This window comes from Protopterus annectens, chromosome 3.part1, assembly GCF_019279795.1.
Source record: "Protopterus annectens isolate FY-2018-M chromosome 3.part1, PAN1.0, whole genome shotgun sequence".
In the NCBI taxonomy this organism is placed as follows: Eukaryota; Metazoa; Chordata; order Ceratodontiformes; family Protopteridae; genus Protopterus; species Protopterus annectens.
Genome location: NC_056732.1, coordinates 1,881,320,567 through 1,881,348,027, shown reverse-complemented (window position 1 = coordinate 1,881,348,027; position 27,461 = coordinate 1,881,320,567). Strand labels below are relative to the sequence as shown.

General features: G+C 41.1%; 1 protein-coding gene across 1 annotated transcript in view; it reads right to left on the bottom strand.

The window, feature by feature from the left end:
- Positions 1 to 27,461, bottom strand: part of TMC3 (transmembrane channel like 3) — a 1,325,854-nt gene that overhangs the window by 727,853 nt on the left and 570,540 nt on the right. Inside the window, exons 11-12 of the mRNA XM_044067925.1 lie at positions 7,270 to 7,379; positions 7,089 to 7,167 (exon numbers count right to left, since the gene is read on the bottom strand). Of these exons, the coding sequence (XP_043923860.1) occupies positions 7,089 to 7,167; positions 7,270 to 7,379 (189 nt within the window). The remainder of the gene's footprint in view (positions 1 to 7,088; positions 7,168 to 7,269; positions 7,380 to 27,461) is intronic.

The following is a 27,461-nucleotide window of genomic DNA, read 5'->3' as shown; positions in this document are numbered from 1 at the left end:
ACCAAAGTCTGTGCATGTGTGCGTTGTGATACAGCACCAGAGTCTGTGCATGGGTGTGCTGTGATACAACACCAGAATCTGTAGATGTGTGTGTGATGTGATACAACACCAGAGTCTGCGTATGTGTGTGATACAGCACCAGACTCTGTGCATGTGTGTGCTGTGATACAACACCAGAGTCTGTACGTTACATGCGTGTGTGCTATTATATAACACCAGAGTCTGTGCCTGTGTGTGCATTGTGATACAACACCAGTGTCATCGCATGTGTGTGCTGTGGTACAACACCAGCGTCCGCGCATGTGTGCTGTAGCTCATTTGCATATTTACAGCACACCAGCTGAGTACCTGGTGTTCAGATGCATACTGTTTCTGCTACTATAGTCTTCTCTTCCTCATTTCTGCTCATTACTACCTACCCTCTCTCATCTCTGTTACACTTCTCCTCCCTGTAAATACTGTCTGCCTATCCCCATTTATATAACATGATACACCTTACCCTTTCTACTACTTTACTTCTGGTTCTCTCCATCTCTACCTCCTACCTTTACTCCCTCTCACTCTTCAATCCCTCACCTGAATATATTCATCTCTCAACTGCTCCTACTTTCCAAATTGCCCCTGGTCTATCCCCCCACAACAACACACACCTTCTTAAAATAAAGCTTCTTCTACCATCCTCTGACTCCCAAAATTAAGATAAAATATCTCCTTTATAACTCAGACTATTCAATTCAAAAGATTCTTATACAAAATGTATTACTCTCAGGAGATATACACTGAAATCCAGGTACTTCCATTAACTCCACTGTCCCTACCCATCCCTCCCCCTCCCTCTCCCATCCACTTTTCCCTTCCCAATCATATACCTACTCAGCCACCAAATGCATAACTATACCGTCTCTCAATATTCAAAGTATCCTCATCAAAGTCACTCTACTGCACTGCTGGGTATTTCTGTACTCCCCTGACATTCTCATCATCTCTGAAACATGGCTAAAACTCCATATCTGACCGGGAAATACCACCCCCTGGCTATAATATCATACACCAAGATAGAATTTCCAAAAAAGGGGTGGTGTAGCTACATTATACATAGAACAACTCACCCTGTACCCAGTATCTCTCTCACCACCTAATTTCCAACCAGCAGAAGTCCTCATAGTAAACTGAAAGTTGAATAACCAGGCAAAATAGCCATTTGCCTTAATCTACTTACCTCCAGGTAACAACATCCTTATTCTTGAGCAATTCCTATCCTGGATCTCTCAGACCATCTCCTATGAAACTGTCATACTAGGTGATGTTGATATTGACTGGAACTCTCTCTCCTCTGATTCCCCAAATGCCAGCATTAATCTTTATGGCTTCTCTCGATTAAGCACTACCCTCACTCATCTAAATATGCACTCTAATGCTGGGGACACACTTGACTGGATCTTCATATCCAACTCCCACCTCTACCATAAGCCATCCACACTCCCTGACTCCTTAAGTGACCACCTCCCTATCTCTATCCACAGACACCCCCCTACTCTCCAAATCCCATCAATACAAAGATTGCCAAATGCTATCTCATTTCAAGCCTGACACGTTTAACAACATACTCTCTTTAATTAATTGGTCCTTCCTCTATGACCTCTCCCTAGAAGAGGCCTTGCTAATATTTAATAGCATCTTTCTGAACACTCTATGTTCTCTAGCCCTGGTCAGGAAAATTACTATGAAATCCAACTATGCTCCGGGGCTTTTACTTTAAATACTTGACCTTCATGCACAGCAGGGATAGCACCTGGAGAAACTGGCAAAAAAACAAAAATGTGAACTCTATACTACCATATTTTTGTGAGTATTGCATATAAAAGAGCTAGGAATGTGTCTGACATTTTGGTACATAGCCAATTTTGTTTACCAGATGTTAATGCCAGTCAGAGCTTAAGCATAAATAAAGGCACTGTTCATTGTCATGGTTGTTTCATCTGTCAATAAGCAGTAAGCTCTATTCCCTATATTAATGGCATCAAGTTTACAACTAGGCATGAATACAGTTGTAATACGGAGGGGTTAGTGTATGTGTTGAGATGTGGATGTAAGAAGTTTTACATAGTGGAAACTTACAGGAGTTTTAGGGTCCGGTTGCAGGAACATATTAGGGACATAAAAAAATAAAAAATTAGAGAGTCCCCTTGGGAGTCATTTTTTTGACAGCACACAACTCTAACCCTGATTCTCTTAGGGGTTATGTCTTGGAAAAATTGTAAGTTAGCACAGGTGAATGTGTGTCTTTAAAAAACAAACTCTTAAAAAAAAGAAACCCTGTTGATTTTAAAGTATGGTACTTTGGAGCCTCAGGGACTCAACAAAATATGTAATTGGAAGTATGTGATTTGAATTGTATGCTTAATTGATTGTTTTGTGCAATATGCTGTATATAAGCAAACAGTATTTTGTATTGTTTTTACTCTTGGAAGGCTGTGTAAGCCAAGGCACTAAGTGTTTCATTAAATTCACTTACCTCTTGGATCGGTAGTCTTGGTGGTATTTTATTATTTTATTTTTTTGTTTGTTGTCTTTTTTAAGTTGTATTTACTATGAGTGTATTCTTTACTGCTGTTATGTTGTATTTTACTACTATCCTACAGACATTGCAAAGTAGAAATCTATATGTGAATACTTGTTATACTGAATGTCACTGAATGTTACTATCATTTCAATTACTATGTTGTTAAGTTTACCTACTTTGTTGTTAACGTTTGTAAAAGTATATTTTGGAGCTTTCCTCCTAGGGTATTTGCTGAAAAAGGGCATCTGCCCAGTCAGACTAACCCAATCAACAAATGTCAAATAAATAAATAAATAAATTATATATACTAACCCCAGCTAACCATATATACTAACCCCATCTAACTATATATACTAACCCCAATATTTTCCGTATGATGTAGAAAAGGGAACAGGCCAGTCTTTATATATTTATCTATGTATTTATTTTTATATAGCTATACATATATCTATATGTCTCTCCCTCCCTCTCTCTCTCTATGTATATATATATATATATATATAGATATATATATATATATGTATGTGTACATATGGGTCTACTGTATTTGGTCAAATTATATTTGGTCGAAAATGATTTCAGACAGTTCACTTCACCGAAAATGCATTTCACTGAAAATCCATTTGGTCGAATTCCAGTTGGTCAAAAATGGAAAATAGCCCCTACTCCATTGCAGTGCGATCCTGGAGTGAAAATAAAAAGTAAGGGGGAGTGTGGGGGGCACAGCCCCCCACATTGGGGGGTGTGGGTGGTGTAGCCCCCCACACAATTGCAGTTTATGCACAATTATATACATGTGTATCCATTAAAAATACATTGAATCATATAACGTCAGTAAAAACTAGCTGCAAAATGTGGGGAGCTAGGCCCCCCACACTCCCCAATGTGGGAGGCTGTGCTTCCCACCTCCCCAACTTTATATTCTCACTCCAGGGTCACACTGCAGTGGAGCAGGGGCTATATTCCATTTTCGACCAAATGTTATTCAACCAAATGAGCTTTCAATCAAATGTGCTTGTGCTTCCAGTGAAGTCGGCTGCCTGAAATCATTTTTGATCAAATGTAATTCGACTAAAAGTAGTAGATCTGTATACGTCTACTTCTAATCATCTAAAACACATTTGTTCGAAGATTAGATAGAAGACACCCAGTTTCACGAAAGTGCACTTAATCAGAAGGCTACTTATACATACTAACTCTGAGATTACACTACCGTCGGGAAAAGGATATATTTCAGTTAAGTGCACTTTCGTTTAACTGAGTGTCTACTATCTAATCTTCGAACAAATGTGTTTTTATATATCTATATATATATATATATATATATATATATATATATATATATATATACATCTATATATATATCTATATATGGGTTCCCTACAGATGATCGAAATTCCAAAAGGCCGACTTTCATATGGCCGAGACCATATGATCAACTTTTGGAATTTCAAATACTTGTTACAAACAGGAACACAACACAAAAAATTACCAACATGTGCACCCCCTGCTATTTAAATATACCAACTGTTGGATCACGCTACAGTGTGGAAAAGGTAAAGCTTCCCATTCTTCGCTGTATGGAGATCTCCATTCAGAACGGTCGAAATTCCAAAAGTCGATTATATAGTCTCAGCCATATGAAAGTCGACCTTTTGGAATTTCAATCATCTGTAGGGGACCTATATATATATATATATATATATATATATATATATATATATATATATATATATATATATATATATATATCTATATTTTATTTTTATTTATTTTACATTTGTTGACTGGGATAGTCCGACTGGATGCATGTCCATTTTCAGCGGAGGCCCGGGGAGAAAAGCTCCAAGGGTAAGCAGATACAGCATTACAAAATACCAGCATTACATATTACAAACAGACTATTTACAGAGATTACATAAGTAAGCAAGTTAAACAAGTTCCACAGGTTACAGTTAATCCTGTACAAGTCAGGATTAAACTAAATTACACAGTAAACTGGTTAGCAGATTTTTACACATTCTAGAGAGAGTTAGCCAGGCCTGATACAGTGACATAGCCAGTTAAGTGACAAATGTTGTTTGAGTCTAGTTTTAAATTGACCTAAGGTGGAAAGTAAGGTAATATCAGCTGGAAGAGAGTTCCAGGATCTACTTACAGTGTTTGCAAAGAGAGAATCACCGGCTGTGTTATTAATTTTGCTAGTCTGAATTAGTAGTTTGTTATACATATATATATATATATATATATATATATATATATATATATATATATATATATATATATATATATATATATATATATGGGTCTACTACGGTTGATTGAAAACTCACTTGACTGAAAATGAAATTACTAGGGCCACTTCACTGAAAGCTCACTTCACTGAAAACTCATTTCTTTGAAACTCATTTCACTGAAAGTTATAAATGGCCTTTTCCCCACTGTAGTGCAACCCTGGAGTTAGTATATAAAGTAAGGGGGGTGTGGGGGGCACAGCCATCCACATTGGGGGGTGTGGCGGTGTAGCCCCCCACATATTATAAACATTTTAAACTATAGACAGTGATACTTACAAGTGCAATAAATAACTGTTTCCAAAAGAGAATATATAACCAAGATATGTGGGGGCAGAGCCACAGAAGTGATCCCTGGGCTATATTTCCTATTTCCCATCCACTCATCAAGATTTTTCTTGAAGAGTGCTAATTAGGAACTTTGCTTGACATAGATGGGTAGCTTGTTCCAGAGTATGGGAAGTCTCTGAGACAGGAATCTATCCCTCCAGCATGTCTTGTTTATTGTGGTGACAAGGTTTAGGTCCCTAGAGCATGTGGCTTGCAGGGATTGGGATTTCTTTAGGTGTACCATGTCCAACAGCTCTGGGTTTGACATAGCTTTATATGTTAGGCATAAATCACCTTGGAGTAGGCAATATGCTATGGAGTAAACTGGAGTTTTCGGAGACGGTCAGTGTAGGGCATATGTTTGAAGCCAGTAATCCACTTTGTGAGATACTTCAGAGGCCTTTACAGCTACTGCAGATGTCTTGTGAGGTACATTCCAAAAGGGGCATTGTAGTCCATAATGGGTCTAATGAGTGTCGAGTAGAGGGTAACAATGACCTCTTTTTTTCCTGGATAAGAACCCTTTTCTCATGAGGTGTGCCATGTAGAAGGATTTCCTGACTACTGTGGCTATGTGATTATCAAAGGAGAGAGCACTGTCCACCTGGGTCCCAAGGTCTCTAATCACACTGTCGGCATTAAGTAGACTGCTGTCTATGTGGTAGTTCATGGGTACAGAGTTTTTACCAAAGGGGATGACAATGCACTTTTTGGCATTGAGCTTGAGGCCATGGCTCTGACACCAGTCATCTGTCTCAGTGAGGCCCTTCTGTAGGATGTCCACATAATTTAGGGACTCGACTATGGCTCCTAGTTTGCAGTCATCTGCTAACTTTGTTAGCCAAAGAAAGGCCTTCTGTGTTAGCCTGTACTTCAGAGAAGTAGATACCAAACGGGAGAGGTCCCAGGACTGATCCCTGTGGTACTCCACTTGTCACTGGTTTGAGGTCAGATTTGGAGTCTGCAACTTTTACGGTGTGGGTTCTGTCAGTGAGCCATTTGGCAACCCATCTTGTGACACAGGGATTTATTCTTAGTTTAGTGAGTTTAGCTATAATTCCAGAATGAGTATAGGACTGCTTACCCTAAATACACAATAACAAACAAGTTTAACCATATAGTCAGTAGAGTTCACAACAAGAAAACACTATGTTACTCTCTATGAGCTGTCCCTTGAATAAATAGATTGCACCTCTGTAAATGCTTATTATTTATATTTCTTAGAACTGAGTCTAAAACAAAATACAGAATAAATACTGTCCACACTGCTATGAGGAAGCACTCATGGTAAGAACTTTACCCCATGCCTAGGCCTGGGAGGCACTTACCCAATGGTTTCATGTCTCATAATACCCCTGGATGGATGATACAATCTCACCATTTATTTAAAAATTATTAAATGCGTAAGTGAACTGTTGCAGAGTTTCTTCATCCACAGTGCAAGCCACAACAACAAAGGGCAAATGCAAAAATACAAAAACTGAAGAGGCAATAAACCAGCATGTCTTGGGGAGGTTGGAAAAAACAGAGTTATCTAGAGAAAACGTAACACTGAACTAAGAAAGATGTGCAAACACCACAGTGTCAGGTTCAGACCAGAGCACAACACAACAGTATATATCCCAACATTTCTTTATACTTAACATTTGTAATAGATAACTCAGTAAGGATAGCAACCAACATTTTATATTATAATGAACTAAACAGACTAATATGAGAATTTTAAAATTGTCATAAATGATCTCTAACAGTGTTAACAGCTTGTTAATGCAGAGCATTGTATATTTATTTAAGTGCCTCATTTGTTTGCGAAGCTGAGTCTTATTTCTAAAGATTAGTAATAACTCATTTGTTTCCACAGTGCACATTTTACTACATGTCATGTAACAAAAATCACTTACATTTTGACTCATGATGTTCACCTTATCCAGTAGGGCAATGATCAGACTGTAAAGGTTTCCCAGGTAAAGCACCAACACCCTGTGAAAAGTCACAACGATACTGGTGAGCTACTGTTCTTTTCCACGAGTATAACTGAAGTGCAAAGCCACCTACAGGGCCATACACTGAGCTTCTTCCTACCTTGCGAGCTGAAATCGCAGTGTAGTCCTGGGGTGATACGTTTCTAATGCAGCCACGAGTTCAAAGGCAGAAGGTGCAATCATCGTGATGAGGGAAACAACAACACTCACCTAAGGCAGGATCATCAAACATAGCTATACTTAAGGTTGCAAGCAAAATGTCTGGTATAAAAGACCACAAGAGCAATTGTTAAAAACTTTTAGAAAACTTGATTTACATATTTTAACTTTAATGTTCAGCAAAAACTAACCATCTTTTTCTTATGTCATCTGATAGCTGTCTTAACAATAAGGTTAAAGCACTGAAACAAGTACATTATTTCTGTCAAACTTAGGTGCAGTCCCTACAATATTCCACATTCACCTATGTCATCCTAAAAACATAATTTAACTACTTGTTGCTTCCAGGTTATCCTTGCAAGCAAATGTGTTTGCACACGTATGTAACCAAATTATAAAGTGCAACAATAACCAATATACGCTGGATGTCATACAGTTAAATACATATTTCACTAAGTAATAAAGTGTGCCTAATTCTTGTCCCCCATAAAAAGCACGATCATTTTCCTGTAACTTTCTAACTTAAATATTCAATCATTTTATATTGTATTTTTTTTCTTTTCCTATTGTTTAGTCACTTAGTAAATGCATGTTACACTCCTTTAGATGTCCACATGACAAGACTTGACTTGTGCATGATTTACATTTGAGAGAACCTGGTAATATAAACGGTACAAATTAAACTAAAAGCAGTCTGTTGAGTAAAAGTTGCTGCGAACAAAAATGAATAAAAAAAACAAAAAACAGAACTAGCAAAAACCAAGACTGCACAGTGAAGCTCTGATGCTAAAAAACATTGTAGTTCAAAACAGAGGTACACAGTGTTAGACATTTAATAGAGAAGAAAAACAACACGTAAGCGCTTTTACAGTTTTAAGACCACTTCATCAGACCTTCTATAAAAAGAACATTCAATTGTTTAAATTAAAAAGATCCAATCAGAAGCATTTCCATAAAAAATGTCATAGTTAATATAACAATCAAGTTAGTCATGTTAAACAGAAAACTATAAACTATCCCTAGCAACAACCATGACACTTAGTATAGGTTCATAGGTTCATACTAGGCTATCTGCCCTAGGGCATTTGTAAGCCTAGCCAGCATGTGTTTGGTTTTGCCACCCATTTTAAATGTTTTGCTATGCCCTTTTTCGAGGTTAGTATATTGTGCCTCTGTCTAGCAGTGACGCAGAAGTGATACCCAGGGTAAACCTATCATCTCCCATCCACTCGTCAAGATTTCTCTTGAAGAGAGTCAGTGAGGGACTCTGCCTAACATGGACTGGAATTCTGTTCCAGAGTGAAGGGAGCCTCTGGGTTATGAATCTGTCTCTTCAGCATGTCCTATTTATTTCAGTGCTGAGGTTCAAGTCCCTCGAGCGCATAGCTTGATGGGATTTGGATTTTCTGAGGTGCAGCAGGTCCATTATTTCCGGGTCTGACATGGCTTTATACATCAGGCACAGATCGCCTCTAAGCAGGTGGTATGCAACCGAGCAGAGCTGGAGTTTCTTTAATCGGGCAGCATATGGCATCTGTTTGAGCCCCTTGATCCTCTTGGTGATGTACTTTTGGGGTCTTTCTAGTTGCTGCAGGTGTCGGGTAAGGTACATCCCAAAAGGGGCATTGTATTCAATTATGGGCCTGAGGAGGGATGAGTAAAGAGGCACAATGACCTCCCTTGATCTAGATGTGAATCCCTTCATGATTAGGTGGGCTATATAGAAGGTTTTTGTAACCACTTTGGCCACGTGGTTGTCAAATGAGAGATTGCTATCAGCTTAGGTCCCCAGGTCCCTAATTACTTCTTCCTTACTTAATGGATTACCACCTATGTGGTAATTTGTGGGCACTTTGTTTTTGCCAAAGGGGATGACTATACACTATTTGGCATTTAGCTTGAGGCCATGGCTCTGGCACCAGTTATCTGTTTCTATGAGACCCTTTTGGAGGATGCTTGTGTCAGCTGGAGAGTCGATTATGGCACCCAGTTTGCAGTCATCTGCGAACTTGGTCAGCCACAGTCCTTCCATGTTGACCTGCACCTCTGAGAAATATATGCCGAGCAAGAGAGGTCCCAGGACTGAGCCTTGTGGGATGCCACTTGTAACTGGTTTGGAGTCTGACATGGCTCCAGCAATTCTGACCATGTGGGTCCTGTCCATGAGCCAGTTTGCAACCCATCTAGTGACATAGGGGGTTATATTTAAGCTGGAGAGCTTATCTATGATGCCCGAGTGGGGTATTGTATCGAAGGCTTTTGCGAGGTCCAGGTAGGCTGTGTGGACCACCTTCCCCTTGTCAATGGCCTTTGTGACTGCTTCAAAGAAATCAACCAGGTTTAAGAGGCAGGATCTGCCCTTAACAAAGCTGAACTGGGTAGGATCCAGTGTCTGTAGGTCCCCAATATCTTTATTTATGAGATCCATGATGATTCTCTCCATAGTTTTGCAGACCAAGCTAGTTAGGCTTATGCGGCGATAGTTTCCAGGATCTGTTGAAGCACCACCTTTGTGGAGAGGGACCAATGTTGCTGTACGCCATTCTTTGGGTACATATCCTGTAGTGAGGCTGAGATTGAACAGTAGCTTTATGTTGTGGTTCAGCTCTTCTTGGAGTTCATGTAGGACGCAGCCCGGGACACCCGGGTTGGGAGGGTGGCCTAGTGGTTAAGGTGTTTGCCTTACAAACACAAGGTGCAGTGTTTGAATCTCACAAGGGATAATTGGCTAGGTTTAAAATGGCTCGCAAGGGCAGTTTGCCGAGTATTAACCTATGAACCTATGAACCCATTGATGCTGTGTTTTTTGCTTTGGAGAGGGCGGCTCTCACCTGAGCATCTGAGATATGCATTCATGATTCCACATAAAGGACACTGAATAACAGAAATGCTCTTACTGTACTTACAAATATTGTTATTCTCCATGACACTATACATGACTGGTATGGTAGGTTCATAGGATGATACTAAGCTATTGGCCTGGAGGCCCTTATAAGCCTAGCTAAGAATTTCACCCATGTTCCCACAAAGTCAGCACCTGTTTCCCCTGTCCAGCAGGGACACCGGTGGGATCCCAGATGTGTATTTTCTGTTTCCCATCCAGTTGTCCAGGTTCCTCTTAAAGAGGGCTAGAGAGGTTCTCTGCCTTAACATGGAGAGGGAATCTATTCCACCGATGGGGGAGTATATGGGACACAAATCTTTCCAAAAGTGTTCTCAGGTCATTATTACTAATTCCTTTTCTTCCAGTGCTTTGTTTGGATTCAGTTTGCTTAGTTTTTTTTCAATATAATCTAAATTTATTTCAGTGTCTCAGGTTACCTGGATGTTACTAAGACACTTTATCATCCCCTTTGTGGAACCAAACTACTTTGCATAAGATTTTGTAAATACATCTATAATCTGTTGTGTCTGAGAATTAATTTTAAAATCTGTACACAGTTTATCAATTTGTCTGTCTTTACTCCTACCACATCTTGTATATCTAAAAAATGGTTTCCTATTTTGCTCAATATCTTTATATAAATTTTCTTCAAAATTTTCTTAAACTTGTCTAACACTATGTTTAATTTGTCTGTTCAGCTTGTTTATTTCAGTTTTCAAATTTGTCTGTTCAGCTTGTTTATTTCAGTTTTCAAAGTCATAGTTTCTTTCATCACCCATCTTTCTAACAGCCAACCACAGCACTAACCCAACACTACCTCCTCCATCTTCCCACTACTATCACACCTCCTCAACTAACATGTACAAGCATACCTTACCTATGCTCACTGCATGCACTCTCCTTGCATATCTTACATCCTACCAAAGCTCCATCATTCCCCCACTCAACCACTACCACTGTACTACTACTCACACCACCACTCATGTCTCACCCTCACTCAGCTCCCTCCCACCAGCTCAAGAACCATCCCTATGCACCCCCCACATATTCTACCGACTATATTACTCAAACATAAAGCATCCCTATAATTTAACAAAGTAACCCTCCCACCATACCTATTACCTACAGAGCACAATCATAAAGTTTCCCTTATAAACAAACATATTCAAAAACTGAGAAAACTAATAATCTCATGCTTATCAAAACTAGCCCTAAGTGGAGACATCCACCCCAACCCTGGCCCTACCATCTCCAATCCCAGTCTTCATAATCAGACTAGAAACCACAACTTCTCCCATATTACAGCCAATAGAAAGCCAAGTGACTTCCTTCTACTATGCCTAAATATTAGAAGTATATCCAACAAAGTCCATGAACTACATGCCACCATAGACTTGTGCTCCCCAGATATAGTCATCCTGACAAAAACCTGGCTAAAATCTCACATTACCAGTGAGCAAATACTTCCTACAGGTTACGGCATACTAAGAGTAGACCGGCTAAACAAAAAAGGAGGTGGTGTAGCTATAATATTTAAACAGCATCTAAACATCCAGATCTTAAAATCATCAGCTCCACAAATAGGCAATGAAGTAATAATATATACCAACCTCAAAATTAACCAAAACAAAACCATCAACATAATTGGATGCTACTTCCCACCTGGCCAAAACATCCCTCCCCTAGAAAACCTCCTCAGCTGGTCTACCCACCATCTCCCCCAAGAAACTATCATCTTAGGTTCATAGGTTCATACTAGGCTATCTGCCCTAGGGCATTTATAAGCCTAGCCAGAATGTGTTTGGCTTTCGCCACCCATTTTAAATTTATTTTGCTATGCCCTTTTTCGAGGTTAATATACTGTGCCTCTGTCTAACAGTGACACAGAAGTGATACCCGGGGTAAACCTACGATCTCCCATCCACTCATCAAGATTCCACTTGAAGAGAGTCAATGAGGGACTCTGCCTAACCTGGACTGGGATTTTATTCCAGAGTGAAGGGAGCCTCTGGGTTATGAATCTGTCCCTCCAGCATGTCCTATTTATTTCAGTGCTGAGGTTCAAGTCTCTCGAGCACGTAGCTCGATGGGATTTGGATTTTCTGAGGTGCAGCATGTCCATTAATTCCGGTTTGGACATGGCTTTATACGTCAGGCACAGATTGCCTCTGAACAGGCGGTATGCCACTGAGTAGAGCTGGAGTTTCTTTAACCGGGCAGCATATGGCATCTGTTTGAGCCCTTTGATCCTCTTGGTGAGGTACTTTTGGGGTCTTTCCAGTTGCTGCAGGTGTCTGATAAGGTACATCCCAAAAGGGGCATTGTACTCAATTATGGGCCTGATGAGGGATGAGTAAAGAGGCACGATGACATCCCCTGATCTAGATGTGAATCCCTTCATGATTAGGTGGGCTATATAAAATGTTTTTCTAACCACTTTGGCCACGGGGTTGTCAAATGAGAGATTGCTATCAACTTCGGTCCCCAGGTCCCTAATTACTTCTATTGTACTTAATGGATTACCACCTATGTGGTAATTTGTGGGCACTTTGTTTTTGCCAAAGGGGATGACTATACACTTTTTGGCATTTAGCTTGAGGCCATGGCTCTGGCACCAGTTGTCTGTTTCTATGAGGCCCTTTTGGAGGATGCTTGTGTCGGCTGGAGAGTCGATTATGGTGCCCAGTTTGCAGTCATCTGCGAACTTGGTCAGCCACAGTCCTTCCGTGTTGGCCTGTACCTCTGAGAAATATATACCGAACAAGAGAGGTCCCAGGACTGAGCCTTGTGGGACACCACTTGTAACTGGTTTGGAGTCTGACATGACTCCAGCAATTCTAACCATGTGGGTTCTGTCATTGAGCCAGTTTGCAATCCATCTAGTGACATAGGGGATTATATTTAAGCTGGTGAGCTTATCTATAATGCCCGAGTGGGGTATTGTATCGAAGGCCTTTGCGAGGTCCAGGTAGGCTGTGTGGACCACCTTCCCCTCGTCAATGGCCTTGGTGACTGTTTCAAAGAAATCAACCAGTTTTAAGAGGCAGGATCTGCCCTTAACAAAGCCGAACTGGGTAGGATCCAGTGTTTGTAGGTCCCCAATATCTTTATTTATGAGGTCCATGATGATCCTTTCCATAGCTTTGCAGACCAAGCTAGTCAGGCTTATGGGGCGATAGTTTCCAGGATCCGTTGAGGCACCACCTTTATGGAGGGGGACCACTGTTGCTGTACGCCACTCTTTGGGCACATATCCTGTAGTAATTCTGAGATTGAACAGTAGTTTTATGTTTGGGTTTAGCTCTTCTTGGAGTTCATGTAGGATGCAGCCCGGGACACCGTCTGGTCCCATTGATGCTGTGTTTTTTGCTTTGGAGAGGGCAGCTCTTACCTGAGCATCTGAGAAGTCAAGGGGGCAGCACTCTGCTGGGATAGATATGTGCCCTTTTGGTGGGGAGAGGGGGGGAGTTTGCGCTGAACCTGTCAGCTAGGATGTTGGCAATGTCTGTGGGTTCGGTGTATTTTTTGTCATTTTGGACTAATTCTGAGCATATCTGGGGATTACCACCCAGGTTCCTAACATAACTAAAGAAAGCCTTGTGATTATCCTTAGTGTCCTGTGCAATTTTTCTCTCGAAGCTGGGCTTAGACAATTTTATGTGTGCCCGTAGTTTTTTGTTAATACTGATCAGTGATGCCTTCCCTTTTGGGTTTTTGCTCTATCATTTAGTAGCTTCCTCCTTCTATTGTATAGTTTGTTTATGGCTGGGGTCCACCAGACAGGACGTCTGCCTTTGGAGGATTGGGTCTTGGTTTTATTTGGGATCGATGATCCATGCATTCCTGAAGGTGTTCATAGAATGCATTTATAAAGGATTCTGCGGTCTGGGCCGTATTTTCCACAGGCCCGGGGCTTTGATGGATTCCACCTCAGTTTTGAGGAGTGTGAAATTTGCTTTAGAGAAGTTTTTCACTGTGGTTTTCTGGGCAGGGGTGGGGTCGGGATGTGAATATCCAGTGAGATTAGTTTATGGTCTGATCTTACCAGTGAGGGATACACTTCTGGTCTGGAGCATAGAGTCCCCATGTTGGTGATGATCAGGTCCAGTATGTTTTCCCTCTTGTGGGAGTGGTAACAAGTTGTTCCATAGCATTTGAGTTTATAAATTCTTGGAACCTTTGGGCTAGGGTGTTGGAGCTAGAGTAATGCTCCCAGTCTATGTTTGGGTAGTTGAAGTCGCCCAATATAATGGTGTTTGGAGAGACCTTCATATTTTTCAGTGTTCTCAGGAAGGCCGAGTGGGGTTCCTGGGTTTGGGAGGGTGGTCTGTAGCAGGCTATAAACTGGAAGGCAGTTTTACCCACTGTTAGTTGCACATGGATAGTCTCTGATGCTTCGTGCTTTGCCACCAACCTGGAGGTGTGGGTATCTTTGATGAATATCGATACTCCCCCTCCTTTTGTGGTTCGGTCCAAGTTTTGGGGCTGAAAAGCATGGTATGAGGTATAACCTGGTAGTGCTGGGGTGCTCTCGGGAGCCCTGAACCAGGTTTTTGTTACTGCACAGATATCGATGTTCTCCATGCTAAGGAGAGTTTTGAGTGCATGCATCTTGAGGTTTAGACTTCTGGCATTGAGTAGCATTACTCTTAGTTTCTTATCTCTTGTGATACCTATGGAGGTGGGTTTGTCTTTTGAGCCTTGCCTAAAAAAGGTACTATGGAGTTAGCAAGAGCCTTTGCCAATATCCGAAAGCCCAGGGGTGACAGGTTGCAAGCCATCCCTAGCGAAGCATCGTGGCTTGTCGAGCATATCATCCCAAGCTGACAGGCATTGGATCCCCTTTGAATTACACCAGTACTTAAGCCAATTGTTGAAATTGATCATCTTGTCTTCATATTGTGGCATCATTCTTGGTGAGGGTAAGATGCTACTCAAGGTCAGTGTCATACCAGCCTGGGCTACATGCTCAGAGAGCTCCTTTATGTCTCTTTTCATGTAGTCCAGGGAGGTATGTCTCAGGTCATTCACACCAGCATGGACAATGACTGAGTCATATTTGTACTTGCCTTGGAGTGACCTGAGTGCTTGTGTTATGTGGCGGATCCTAGCACCCGACAGGCTGCTCACCGTGACCCTCTCCTTGTTCAGCCTGGTGAGCGGGACGTCAGTGTACCTGACGACAGAGTCACCTATTACAAGTGTATCAGGTGTGTTGTTTAGTCTTAAGGGCTGTGACTGTTCGGCACACTGGCTTTGTGAGATATGTGTTGCACGTGTTTTGTTTTGGGGTAGCGGCTGCTTGGGTGTCTGCTTTGGAGGTCTCTGCTGCTTCGGCAGATCTTTATTTAGAGCCTCCGAGTATGTTTTTGTGTGATTATGTGTTTGGTTTGCTGTCGTGGTAGGTCTATGTGAGACTGGAATTGTAGTGAGTGTGGTTTCCTTCTCCTCCTGACTGGTTATGCCAGTACTGAGTTGGGAGAGCTTAGCCTCCAGTTTGGCTATATGGTTGCATCTCTCACATGTGTTGGAATTTGTTGGGAGGAGGAGAGGGTTGTCTGTGTACATGAGGCAGTTGTAACACTGCCTCAATATTCCCAGATTCACCAGCTGGACCGGAGAGGAGATTGACAACTGACCTTTGGACATGCTAGAATAATATTGGGAATTCCTTAATAATTGAAAACCAGGGCCAGTGGGGAGTGAGGGTGTAGTGCTTTTAATTTTTAGTGCTGACTTATATAATTGCTTTAGTGAGCAAGTGCCAGGTAACTTAAGTGCAATGTGTTACAGGTAACTTAAATGCAAAAATGACAAACAGTAACTTTCTTTCAAGTGAAACAAGGAAATAAGTACAGTAAGCAATGCAGATATCACTAGTGATCCACAGAAGCGCTGAGAAGCCGCATTTTAGGTGGAATTAGCGTTCCAGGGAAATAACAAGCAAACAAACAACAAGCATATAAACAAAGCTAGATTCAGCAGGCCTGGATCTAGTCTATGCTACAGCAAACAAGGTGTACCAATTTCAGTAAGATACAGTTCAAATATTCAGGCACTATAAAGCTTCAACCAGAAATTCCCAGCTCAGAAGGGCAGAGTCCAGCCTCTTCTCCCACAAGAGTGCAGACCACAAACCTTCTTAATGTAAAATAACTGGCCTGGAGCCCAAATGCTTAAACCAGAACTAATACACTTTAAGAATAACATACACTGGGCTCTCAATCAGCAGTTCCCAACTTAGAAGGATGAAAGCTACCTGTCCTGCCACCACAGTGCATGCCACAAACCTTCCTAATGTAAAACAACTGGTCTGAAGCCCAAGTGCTTAATCCAAAAGACTTAGAATGATAGCTACACTTTAATCAAGTTACTACCAAGCAGTAATAAATACAATTGAATACTTTAGAGAATGCCTGGATTAGTGCTCAAGTTACACAAACAAAGCTAGATCCAGCAGGCCCGAATCCAGTCTATGCCACAGCAAACAAGGCGCACCAACTTCAGTAAGAAGCAGTTCAGATATGCATGCACTATAAGCCTTCTTAGGTGATTTCAGTATTGACTGGCAATCCTGTTCTGGCAACAATCCAACCCATCATGTACACCTTCATGGCTTCACTCAACTAGTCCAGTCACCAACCAGGATAAATAAAAACTCCACCAAGCACACTAACCTGGATTGGATACTAGTCAGTAAGTGCCCCCAGTCATATATAACAGGCTGCTTATCAGATAGCCTCAGTTATCACTCCCCAACATTCCTACTCAAAAAATACCTATACCAAGCTAAACCTGTCATCTACCGTCAAATGCATAAAAAACTACACTTTAACCCACTCACATTCATCTCATCCCTCAAAGAATGTAACTGGCATCCTCTAAAGTACCTCAGTCTAGATGATGCAGTTGAATTTTTTAATACTACCTTCCTGAACATCCTTAATTACCATGCCCCCATAAGATTCTCCAGAACCAAAGCACAACCCTCCCCATGGCTACAGAAAACCACTAAGTCAGAAATGAAAAACAGGGATAAAGCCTGGGAGCACTGGCGCAAAACCAAAACCCCCTCAGCTAGACAGAAATTCCTAGAACTACGAATAGAGTCAAAAGCTGATAAAACAGGACAAATCCCAATACTACCAGTCTGCCCTAGACTCCTCACAACACAGCCCCAAACAATTCTGGTCCTCCATAAACTCCATCCTCCACCCAGGTAAAGTCAGTACCCTCCTCCTAACATCCCTCACTCCTCAGAAAATATTGCTACCTCATTCAACACACACTTCACCCAAACCATACTATCACTAGCTAAACAACACAACCCCCCTCCCCTCCAACCCACACCTTCAACTAGTAATCTCTCCACTGCCTTCTCTTTTCCTCCTGTACCTACCTCCAACATAAAAAAACTCTTAACTAAACTTAAACCCACCAAATTAGCAGCAGACAGCCTCCCAAGTGAATACCTACAAATCGCAGCTGATGCTCTGGCCTATCCAGTATCCATCTTGATTAACCAATCTTCTGTCAGAAAGTTACGTTCCCACACTGTGGAAAGTATCACATATAATTCCCCTCCACAAAGGCGGACCCTCCACAGAACTAACCAATTACTGCCCCATAGCTATTCTCTCTCCACTCTCCAAAATACTAGAGAGATGCATACACTCTCAGGTCTCAGACTACCTCCTTACTAACAACCTCCTTTCCAGTACTCAGCATGGTTTCCGACCAAACTATAGCACCAACACTGCCTTCCTCTCCTTTACTAACACTATTCTTCAGCATAAAAACAATGGCTATCTCTCCTCTGCTACTTTCCTAGACCTATCCAAAGCATTTGACTTGGTCCCACACAAACACTTTATCTCTGTCCTCTATTTATTTTATTTTATTTATTTTATTTTACATTTGTTAACCGGGCTAGTCCAACTGGATACATGTCCATTTTCAGTGGAGGCCCGAGGAGAAAAGCTCCACTATCTAATACTTAACAAGCTAAGAATATACAAGTTATACAATAAAACCATTTTCATAAACTTCTTAGTGGCTATCTAAGTGTCTGAGTACAATGTGAGTCATTAGCAAGAGTCTATAATAGATGCTTTACTAGGTTATGAAAGTTTTACTATAGACATAAGTAACAAAATCTATAATTTTATATAACTAATGAGCTATAGCCAGAAACATTTTTTAAGGGGAAAGTGAATCGTCCTAGAGTAAATGGAAAAGAGGAAAGGAAGATCAGGTGAGAGGAAAGGAGGGAAAGAAAGCAAGAGAGCCAGGTTACCCAGGGTTATTGCAAGAGCAAAGCCAGTGGTTAGTTAGGAAGAGTTTTAGATATGTTTTAAATTGTGAAATAGAAGTCAGGGATGTAAGGTCTGGTGGTAGTAGATTCCATATTTTGCCAATTGAGTTAGAAAATATGGAGTCACCTGCTACATTATTTGCTCTAGAGGTTTTTACAAGAGTTTTGTTACAGGAACGTAGATTCCTCATGTTGTGGTAGGGCTTTATGAGGGTAGAGAGCATTGGTGTGTTTTCAGGGTGGTAGAGGACTTTGTGGGCAATAGTGAGTTGATAGTATTGTATGAGGTGGGGTAGTTCCAGCCACCCTAGTTTTATAAGATTCAAGCAATGGTGAGTTCTGTATGGAGAGGCAGTGGCAAATCTGGCGGTCTATAACCTATCCTTCTCACAATCGGTCACCAACTGGTTTCAGAGTTACCTGTCTGACTGCCAACAATCCGTTGTATGGCAGAATGACATATCTCCCCAACTACCTGTCTCCATAGGGGTTCCCCAAGGATCCATCCTTTGACCCCTACTCTTCTCTGTTTACACCAATAATCTAGCCTCTGCCACCAAACATGGCACACTCATACAATACGCAGATGACTCGACCATCATCTGCTCAGCCCAGTCCCTACCAAAACTGCAAAAAGTCACACAGGAAGCTTTTTCCTCTGTTGAAACATGGTTATCCGATGCCCAATTAATACTCAACCCAAACAAAACTAAACTACTCATCTTCCAACCCATCAAACATACTCAAAACAACTCTCACTTTAACATCACGGCAAAAGACAACACCACTATATACCCAACTGAACACACCAAATTGCTAGGAGTGGAAATAGACAATAAACTAAAATTTGACATTCGCATATCCATGACTATAAAAAAAGTCCACAAAAAACTAGGAGTGTTATACAGAAATAAACAATTTCTCACCAAAGCAGCAAAGATTTCAATAGCAAATTCCCACCTTATCTCCACCCTACTTTATGCCTCTCCAATATATACCAACCTAAGGCAATGTGATCTAAACAAGCTAGAGACCTGCTACAACAACATCGCCAAATTTGCCACAGGGGCATCCTACCATAGTCACCATTGTCTCTCACTTGCTGAACTGGGCTGGCTTGAACTCCCTCACCTCCTTCAGTGGTATCAACTCTCACTTGCCCACAAACTAGTAAACCATCCACTAAATGTCCCATCCCTCCAGAATTTACTCCAACCCTATCGCACCACCAGACCACTAAGATCCAGCAGCAAAAATTACTTGCAGATCACTAAAGCCAATAACCCTGCTGGTGAAGCACTATTCTCTTGTGCCATAGCCAAATTATGAAACTCACTCCCACTCACAATTACCTCCGTACCATCATGCACCCACTTCAAAACTTTACTAAAAGTGCAACTAAAAACATGCTGGCTGTGCCCTTGCAACTCCCACTCTAATATCATCCACCCCATCCAACCACTACCTTTCTTTCCACTCCACTAACTACCTTGATTATAGCAAGCTCAGATGCTCATAAGCCTAGTACTTATTATACAGCAGGAACTTCTCATTGTAACATTTGTTAATGCCTGTTATGTACTTCACAGATAAAGATTCTAGTTGTCTACTGATGTACTATGTTCTTCATCTGTAAATATGTTGTAAGTAATTGCTATGTTAAATTGTTAATCACTATGTAATCCAATGTAACTACTGTCTGTTTATTTTAACTGTGGAGCTTTTCTCCCCAGGCCTCCACTGAAAATGGACCTACGTCCAGTCGGACACTCCCAGTCAACAAATTTAAATAAATAAATAAAATAATAATAAAATAGTTTGACTTATTTTCCATTTCTTATATTTTTTGTCACTTACCTTATGTATCTTGCACTTATGAAAATATGTCCCCCTGAGGTTGTGTGCCTGGATCATGGTGTTAAACATTTTTTATGCATTCAATTGCTCTTTCAAAACTTTCCATATTCCTTCTGTTGAACCAATATTATTACAGTCTTTTTCTGGTAAATGTAAGTCCCCAGACACTATTCTTCTTCTTCCTTCTTGTGTTGCATGCAAGAAATGTATGAATTCCTTTAGGCCATCAGCACTTGACTTTGATGGTCTATACATTTCAATAATTGTTACATGGGCACATAGGAGATTACTAGGCTAATGGATTAAGATCTCTTGAAAGCCTAGCCAACATAACCAAATTGTATCCAATACATGGCTCATAGGGGCAAGAGGATGGCTTGGGTTTGTGCCTATGCCCTGGGCATCATACAGATTGCCCTGTGCATAATGGACATAGGTGTTAACCCAGATATGAATTTGAAATTCCCCATCCATTGATCTAAACTGTGTTTGAAGAAGGCCAGGGAAGGTCTCTGCTTAATCTGAAAAGAAAGACTGTTCCAAAGAAGGCATGTAATTGTCTTCAACATGCACCATGTTTGTTTGCGTCACTGACTAAGTTTGGATCCGTAGATCGGGTACGTCACTGACTAAGTTTGGATCCGTAGATCGGGTGACGTCACTGACTAAGTTAGGATCCGTAGATCGGGTGACGTCACTAAGTTTGGATCCGTAGATCGGGTGACTTCACTGACTAAGTTTGGATCCGTAGATCGGGTGATGTCACTGACTAAGTTTAGATCCGTAGATCGGGTGACTCTTGTGCTGTTTGACTTGTGAGTTTGTAGTAGTTCCATTAGGGCTGGATTTGTGACTGCTTTGAACGTTAAGTATTAATCACCCCTTAATAGTCGATAAGAGACAGAGTAAAGGACAGGGCTTTTAGTCTATCTACATAGGATATGTTGTTTACACCCTGTATTTTCTTTGTGAGGAGCCTCAGAGGTCATTCCAGCTCTTGTAAGTGCCTAGTCAAGTACATGCCAAATGCATATTGCACTTGATTATTGGTCTAATGAAGGCTGAGTATGGTGGGACTATAATTTCGTTGGACCTGGATGCCATGCCTTTACTTATAAATTGTACCAACATAAAAGGACTTTCTCACTACTTTGGACACATGGTGATCACATTTCAGGCTACTATCTATCTGTTTACCTAGATCTCTCACCTCTGAGTCTACTCCTAGGGATGTGCTACTGATGTTGCAGTTTGCAGGGGTATTTGCATTGTTCACATTTAGTGTTAGGCCATGGTTCTGTCACCAATAATTTTTTCTGATCTAGACCATCCTGAAGGATATCTAAATCATTGGGGGGATTCAATGATTGCCCTTAGCTTGCAGTCATCAGCAAGCTTTGTCATCCAGATGCCTTCTACATTAGCTTTGAATTCAGAGAAGTATATTACGAATATTAGTGGTCCCAGCACTGAGCCCTGTGGCACACCACTAGTAACTGGTCTGGTCCCAGTACTGAGTCCTGTGGCACACCTCTAGTAACTGGCCTCTTGCTGGATGTGGATTCACCCAGTTTAACCACATGTCTTGTCTATGAGCCAGTTGGCTATCCATCTGTTGATGTTGGGAATTACGATCAATTTTATCAGTTTATTTATAACAACCGTACAGAGAATTGTGTCAAATGCCCTGGCCAGGTCAAGGTAGGTGGCATGTTCTGTTTTATCTTAATCCTTGGCCTTAGTGACTTTCTCAAAGAAATCCACCAGATTCAGTAGTCATGACCTCCCCTTAACAAAACCGAACTGGTTCAGGTTTAGTGTTTTGGAGGTTTCCTATGTCATTATTTATCAGGTCCATGATTATTTTTTCCATTGCCTTACATATAAGACTAGTCAGACTTATGGGTCTGTAATTTCCTTGGTCAGTACATGGTCCTCCTATATGCAGGGGGATGACTGTTGCTGTCCTCCACTCCCAAGGCTGTGGTTAAATTGAGACCCTAATGAGCCTGATAAGTCTTGGTTTAAGCTGTTCGAGAGGTGACCTGGTATATCATCAGGCCCCACTGAAGCTGTGTTTTTAGCTTTAGAGAGTTCATATGTGCCAGGTTTGCCTTTAGTTATTCATGTATTTATTTATTTATTGACATTTGATTGCCAGGAAAGTCAGACTGGGTAGGAGCCCATTTTTAGCAAAGGCCCAGAGAGAAAAGCTCCAAAGTATTACAAAACATTTTAAGAGTAATAATTTTACAGTCTTTAAAAATAATACAAAAATCAAATACAGTTTAAATAATTGTACCAAATTAGACATAACATGAAAACATTGATTAAGAGGAGATACAAGTTATATAACAACAACAGGTACATATATGACTCTGTCGTTGTACATGTGGGTGTGAATGACCTGAAACATACCTCCTTGGATTACATGAAAAGAGACATGGAGGAGCTCTCGGATTATGTAGCCCAGGTGGGTATGACTCTAGCCTTAAGCAGCCTTCTACCATCACCCAGAATGATACCACAGTACAAGCAGAAAATGATTGAGTTCAACAATTGGCTAAGTTTCTGGTGTCATTCTAAGGGGATCCAGTATCTGTCTGCCTGGGATGACATGATCGACAGACCTCGATGCTTTATCAGAGATGGCCTGCATTTGTCACCCATGGGCTTCCGGATACTGGTGAATGCTCTTACAACCCCTATAGTGCCTTTTTTAGACAGTGTTCCAAAGACCAAATCACCACCATAACAGCTACAAACAAATGCAATCTGAAGGTCATGCTGCTCAATGCTAGAAGTCTAAATATCAAAATGCACTCGCTCAAAGCACTCTTTAAAATGGAGAACATTGATATTTGCGCTGTAACAGAGACCTGGTTCAAGGCAGCAGAAAGCACCCCTGCATTACCAGGCTATAACTCATTCCAACCTTTCAGCCCCAGAACTTGGACCAAAGCTCCAAAGGTGGTGGTGTTTCCATATTCATAAGGGATGCACGCACCTCGAGACTGGTAGCCCAACATAATGCATCAGAGATACTTCAGGTGCAGCTAACATTGGGTAAGACAGCGATTCAGGTCGTAGCCGACTATAGGTCCCCAACAATGACCCAAGACTCGCACTCCATGTTCCTAAGTACCTTGGAGAATATTAGGGTCCAACCTAATGCTCTCATACTGGGCGACTTCAACTACCCCCTCCATTAACTGGGAAAACTACTCATGTACCAGTATAGTTGCCCAACGTTTCCTGGAATTCATTAATTTCAGTGCCCTGGACCAGCTCGTTCTTACCCCCACTAGAGGTAGCAATATCCCTGACCTGGTCATTATTAATGGGTGACCATTGCTGTATGCCAATAGTCAACTCCTCCCTGGTTAGATCCGACCATAAACTAATCACCTTGGAAATCCTAATCCCTCCCACCCACCCCCACTCCCACAAAGGTAACCACCATGAAAAACTTCTCCAAAGCTAACTTTGGGGTCCTAAAAACAGAGGTGGCTAACTTCAAGGCAGCCATGCAATTGGAGAACAGCTGCATGACTGCCGAATCATACACTAAATCCCTGTACGAACACGTACACAAATGCATGGATCTCGCCATACCCAAGAGAAACAAGATGCTCTTCTCCAAAAAAAGGAAGCCAATCTGGTGGTCCCCTGCCATAAACAAACTCTACAACAGAAGTAGGAAACTGATGCAAAATAAGGTGAAGTCCCAAGACTGGAAAAACTCCCTTATCAGCCTCAACAAAAAGTTGAGATCCCTCATGGAATCCTCTAAAGCTAGCTATGAAAACAGAATTGCAGCAGCTAGTAAAGACAATCACAAGGCCTTCTACAGTTCTGTAAAGAATCTCCACGGCAATACCCAGATTTGTTCTGAACTACTGCAGAATGGTACCTCCTATACTGAGCCAACAGATATTGCCAGCATACTGGCCTACAGATTCAGTACCAACTTTTCCCATTTCTCCCCCACAAAGGACCAATCAAAATACCAGTAGATTGCCAGGCACCCAGTATTACTCCTGCACAGGTTAACATTGCACTGTCCAAGGCAAAGAATACAGCTTCTATGGGACCTGAGAATATCACTGGATGTGTTCTACATGAACTACAGAGGGAACTGGCACCTTACCTGTGTGCCCTGTTCAATCACAGCCTCACCTCAGGCTTTGTTCCTACCAAATGGTACACTGCTACAGTCATCCCCCTCCACAAAGGAGGAGAGACTACAGATGCTGGGAACTATCTCCCCATTAGCCTGACAAGTCTGATATGCAAAGCTATGGAATGCATCATCATGGACCTAAGAAACAAGGATATAGGGAATCTCCAAACTCTGGATCTCACACAGTTTGGTTTTCTGAAGGGTAGATCATGCCTATTCAACCTGATTGACTTCTTTGAGTCAGTCACCAGAGCTGTGGATGAAGGCAAGGTGGTTCATACAGCTTCCTTGATCTGGCCAATGACTTTGATACCATTCCTCACTCAGGTATCATAGAAATACTCACTAAGATAGGCATCAACCCCTATATCACTAGGTGACAAAAAATTAAGAAATATTCCCTTTTGCTGTGATGAACTGTCCAATAAATAATCCACACACCAAAAAACAGCTAGTTCACCCAGTCTACCACTGTGCTGAAAAGCAAATGAACTCTCTGTGCAATCCAATAATAAAAGTTCTGTTAAAATCCAAAATTTAATGAAAGGAATAAAATAAGACAAAATAAAAACAAAAATAATAAAAATTAAGTCCCTTGTCCAACAATTCGTTGACCTTAAGGTCAATGCCAAAAAATGTGTTGTCGTCCCCTTTGAGAAAAATCTGGTTCCCATGAATTACCACATTGATGATAGTCCACAGAACACAGAAGGCGCTATGGGAGATCTGGGAACACAGGTTGACAACAACCACTCTTTTGACCACCACATTACCACTATGGTCAGAAAGTCCTTCTATGTGGCATATCTCATTACTAAGGGTTTTGCATCCAGGAAGGAAAGAGGTCATTGTCTCCCTCTACTCTTCCCTCATTAGGCCAGTCATCAAATACAATGCCCCATTTGGCATGTACCTCACTAGACACCTGCAACAACTGGAGAGGCCACAAAAGTACCTCACAAAGAGGATCCTAGGCCTTAAACACTTGCCTATATGGACAGACACAAAAACCTCCAACTATTCTCTGTCTCATATCGCCTACTTAGAGGTGATCCCTGCTTGACTTACAAAGCCATGTTTGACCCAGCTCTGTTAGAAATGATACATCAAAAGAAATCCCAATCCCTCCACACTACACACGCCAGAGACCTCAACCTCATTACCACAATCAACAGAACAAGCTGGAGGGACTGGTTCATAACCCATAGACTGCCCATGCTATGGAATAGACTTCCCATACATGTCAAACAGAGCACCTCACTGGCTCTCTTCAAGAGAAATCTTAATGAGTGGATGGGAAATAGAAAATTCACCCCAGGAATCACTCCAGTGGCTTTACTCAACAGAGGCACTAGGAACTAAGGCCAGGTGGCACGATGCCAGGGTAATCCTATTGGCTAGGATTGTAAAGGCTCCAGGGCCATTAGCCTAGTACACACCTATAATCCTATGAAGCTACGACAAAGATTTAAGAGTTAGAGAAATTTTTGCCAGTTTAGAGTGAATTTAAAGGTATGTTAATGTAATACAAACAGGAACTGTAATACTAAGTAAGAGAAAAGAAGGTTTATAGTCCATTTCGAGAGAAAACCATGGGAGAGAAATTGATAGAAGTAAGTAAGTAAGAGAAGAAGAGAGAGTAAGGAGATATAAGGTATGACTAGGTATTTGGTCACATTTAGGGATAACGTTTATACTGGAGTTGAGCAAAAACAGGGCCAGGTTTGGGTTAAGTCTTTCAGAATGGTTTTGAAGGATGGGAGAGAGTGATGGCATTGACCTGATGGACAGAGATAAGGAGTCTCAGGCCTTAACAATGTGGTCCGAGTACAAACAATGCCCAGCAGATGTGACAGGCTTAAGGACAGACAGGAGTTTTTCGACATTGGATCGTAAGACTAAGTAGGAACATAGTTGTGCATAATGTTATTTAATACTGAACAAGCAGATGGATTCTGGATAATTTTATAGGAGGTAAGAAGCTGTGTATATGTTAGTTGAATATGTAGTTCTAACTAATTTAAGCTTTATAGTGTAATGCAGTGGTGGGTTCTGAAAGTGGTATTTGCTGCAAATTTAGTAATGTTGTTACAGCATTGCTCAAGTTTTGATTTTTGTGATGCCTGGTGGTTAGTAAGTTCAACCAACAAAACGAAGATGGAACAAATAAAAGCCGTAAGTGTTTAACTAAAAGCAAAATAGAACATGAAACACAAACGGCTACCACAGCAGTAAATAAAACTTTAATATAAATATAAAACCACAATAAATACGCTCTTTTGCTTTAAAAAATGCTTCATCAGATTCATTAATGGAACCAACACAACACTTTTTATATACATTTAACATACAATTAACATCAGCAATTAAGAACTCAAGTTCCTGCCTTTTAATATAGGTTTTAAAGGCAAACAACCATTCAGACCCAGGGGTCAAATTGACAAGGTCCCCTCCTCTATTATTCGGCTTAATATTTTGTAACACTTTAAACAAAAATCCATGTCCATTATTCTCTTTAACATGTCGAGCTGGAGCATTGTCATGGTTTTGTACTTATTTCCTATGTGTCTTTAACATGTCGAGCTGGAGCATTGTCACGATTTTGTACTTATATCTTATGTGTCTTTAACATGTCGAGCTAGAGTATTGTCACGGTTTTGTACTTATATCTTATGTGTCTTTAACATGTCGAGCTGGAGCATTGTCATGGTTTTGTACTTGTATCCTATGTGTCTTTAACATGTCGAGCTAGAGCATTGTCACAGTTTTGTACTTATATTCTATGTGTCTTGAAATCCTATCCTTTAATATTTTATTAGTTTTTCCTACATATAAACATAAACATAATTCACAGGTAGCTAGATATACTACCTGTGTGCACAATGTGCACAGTGG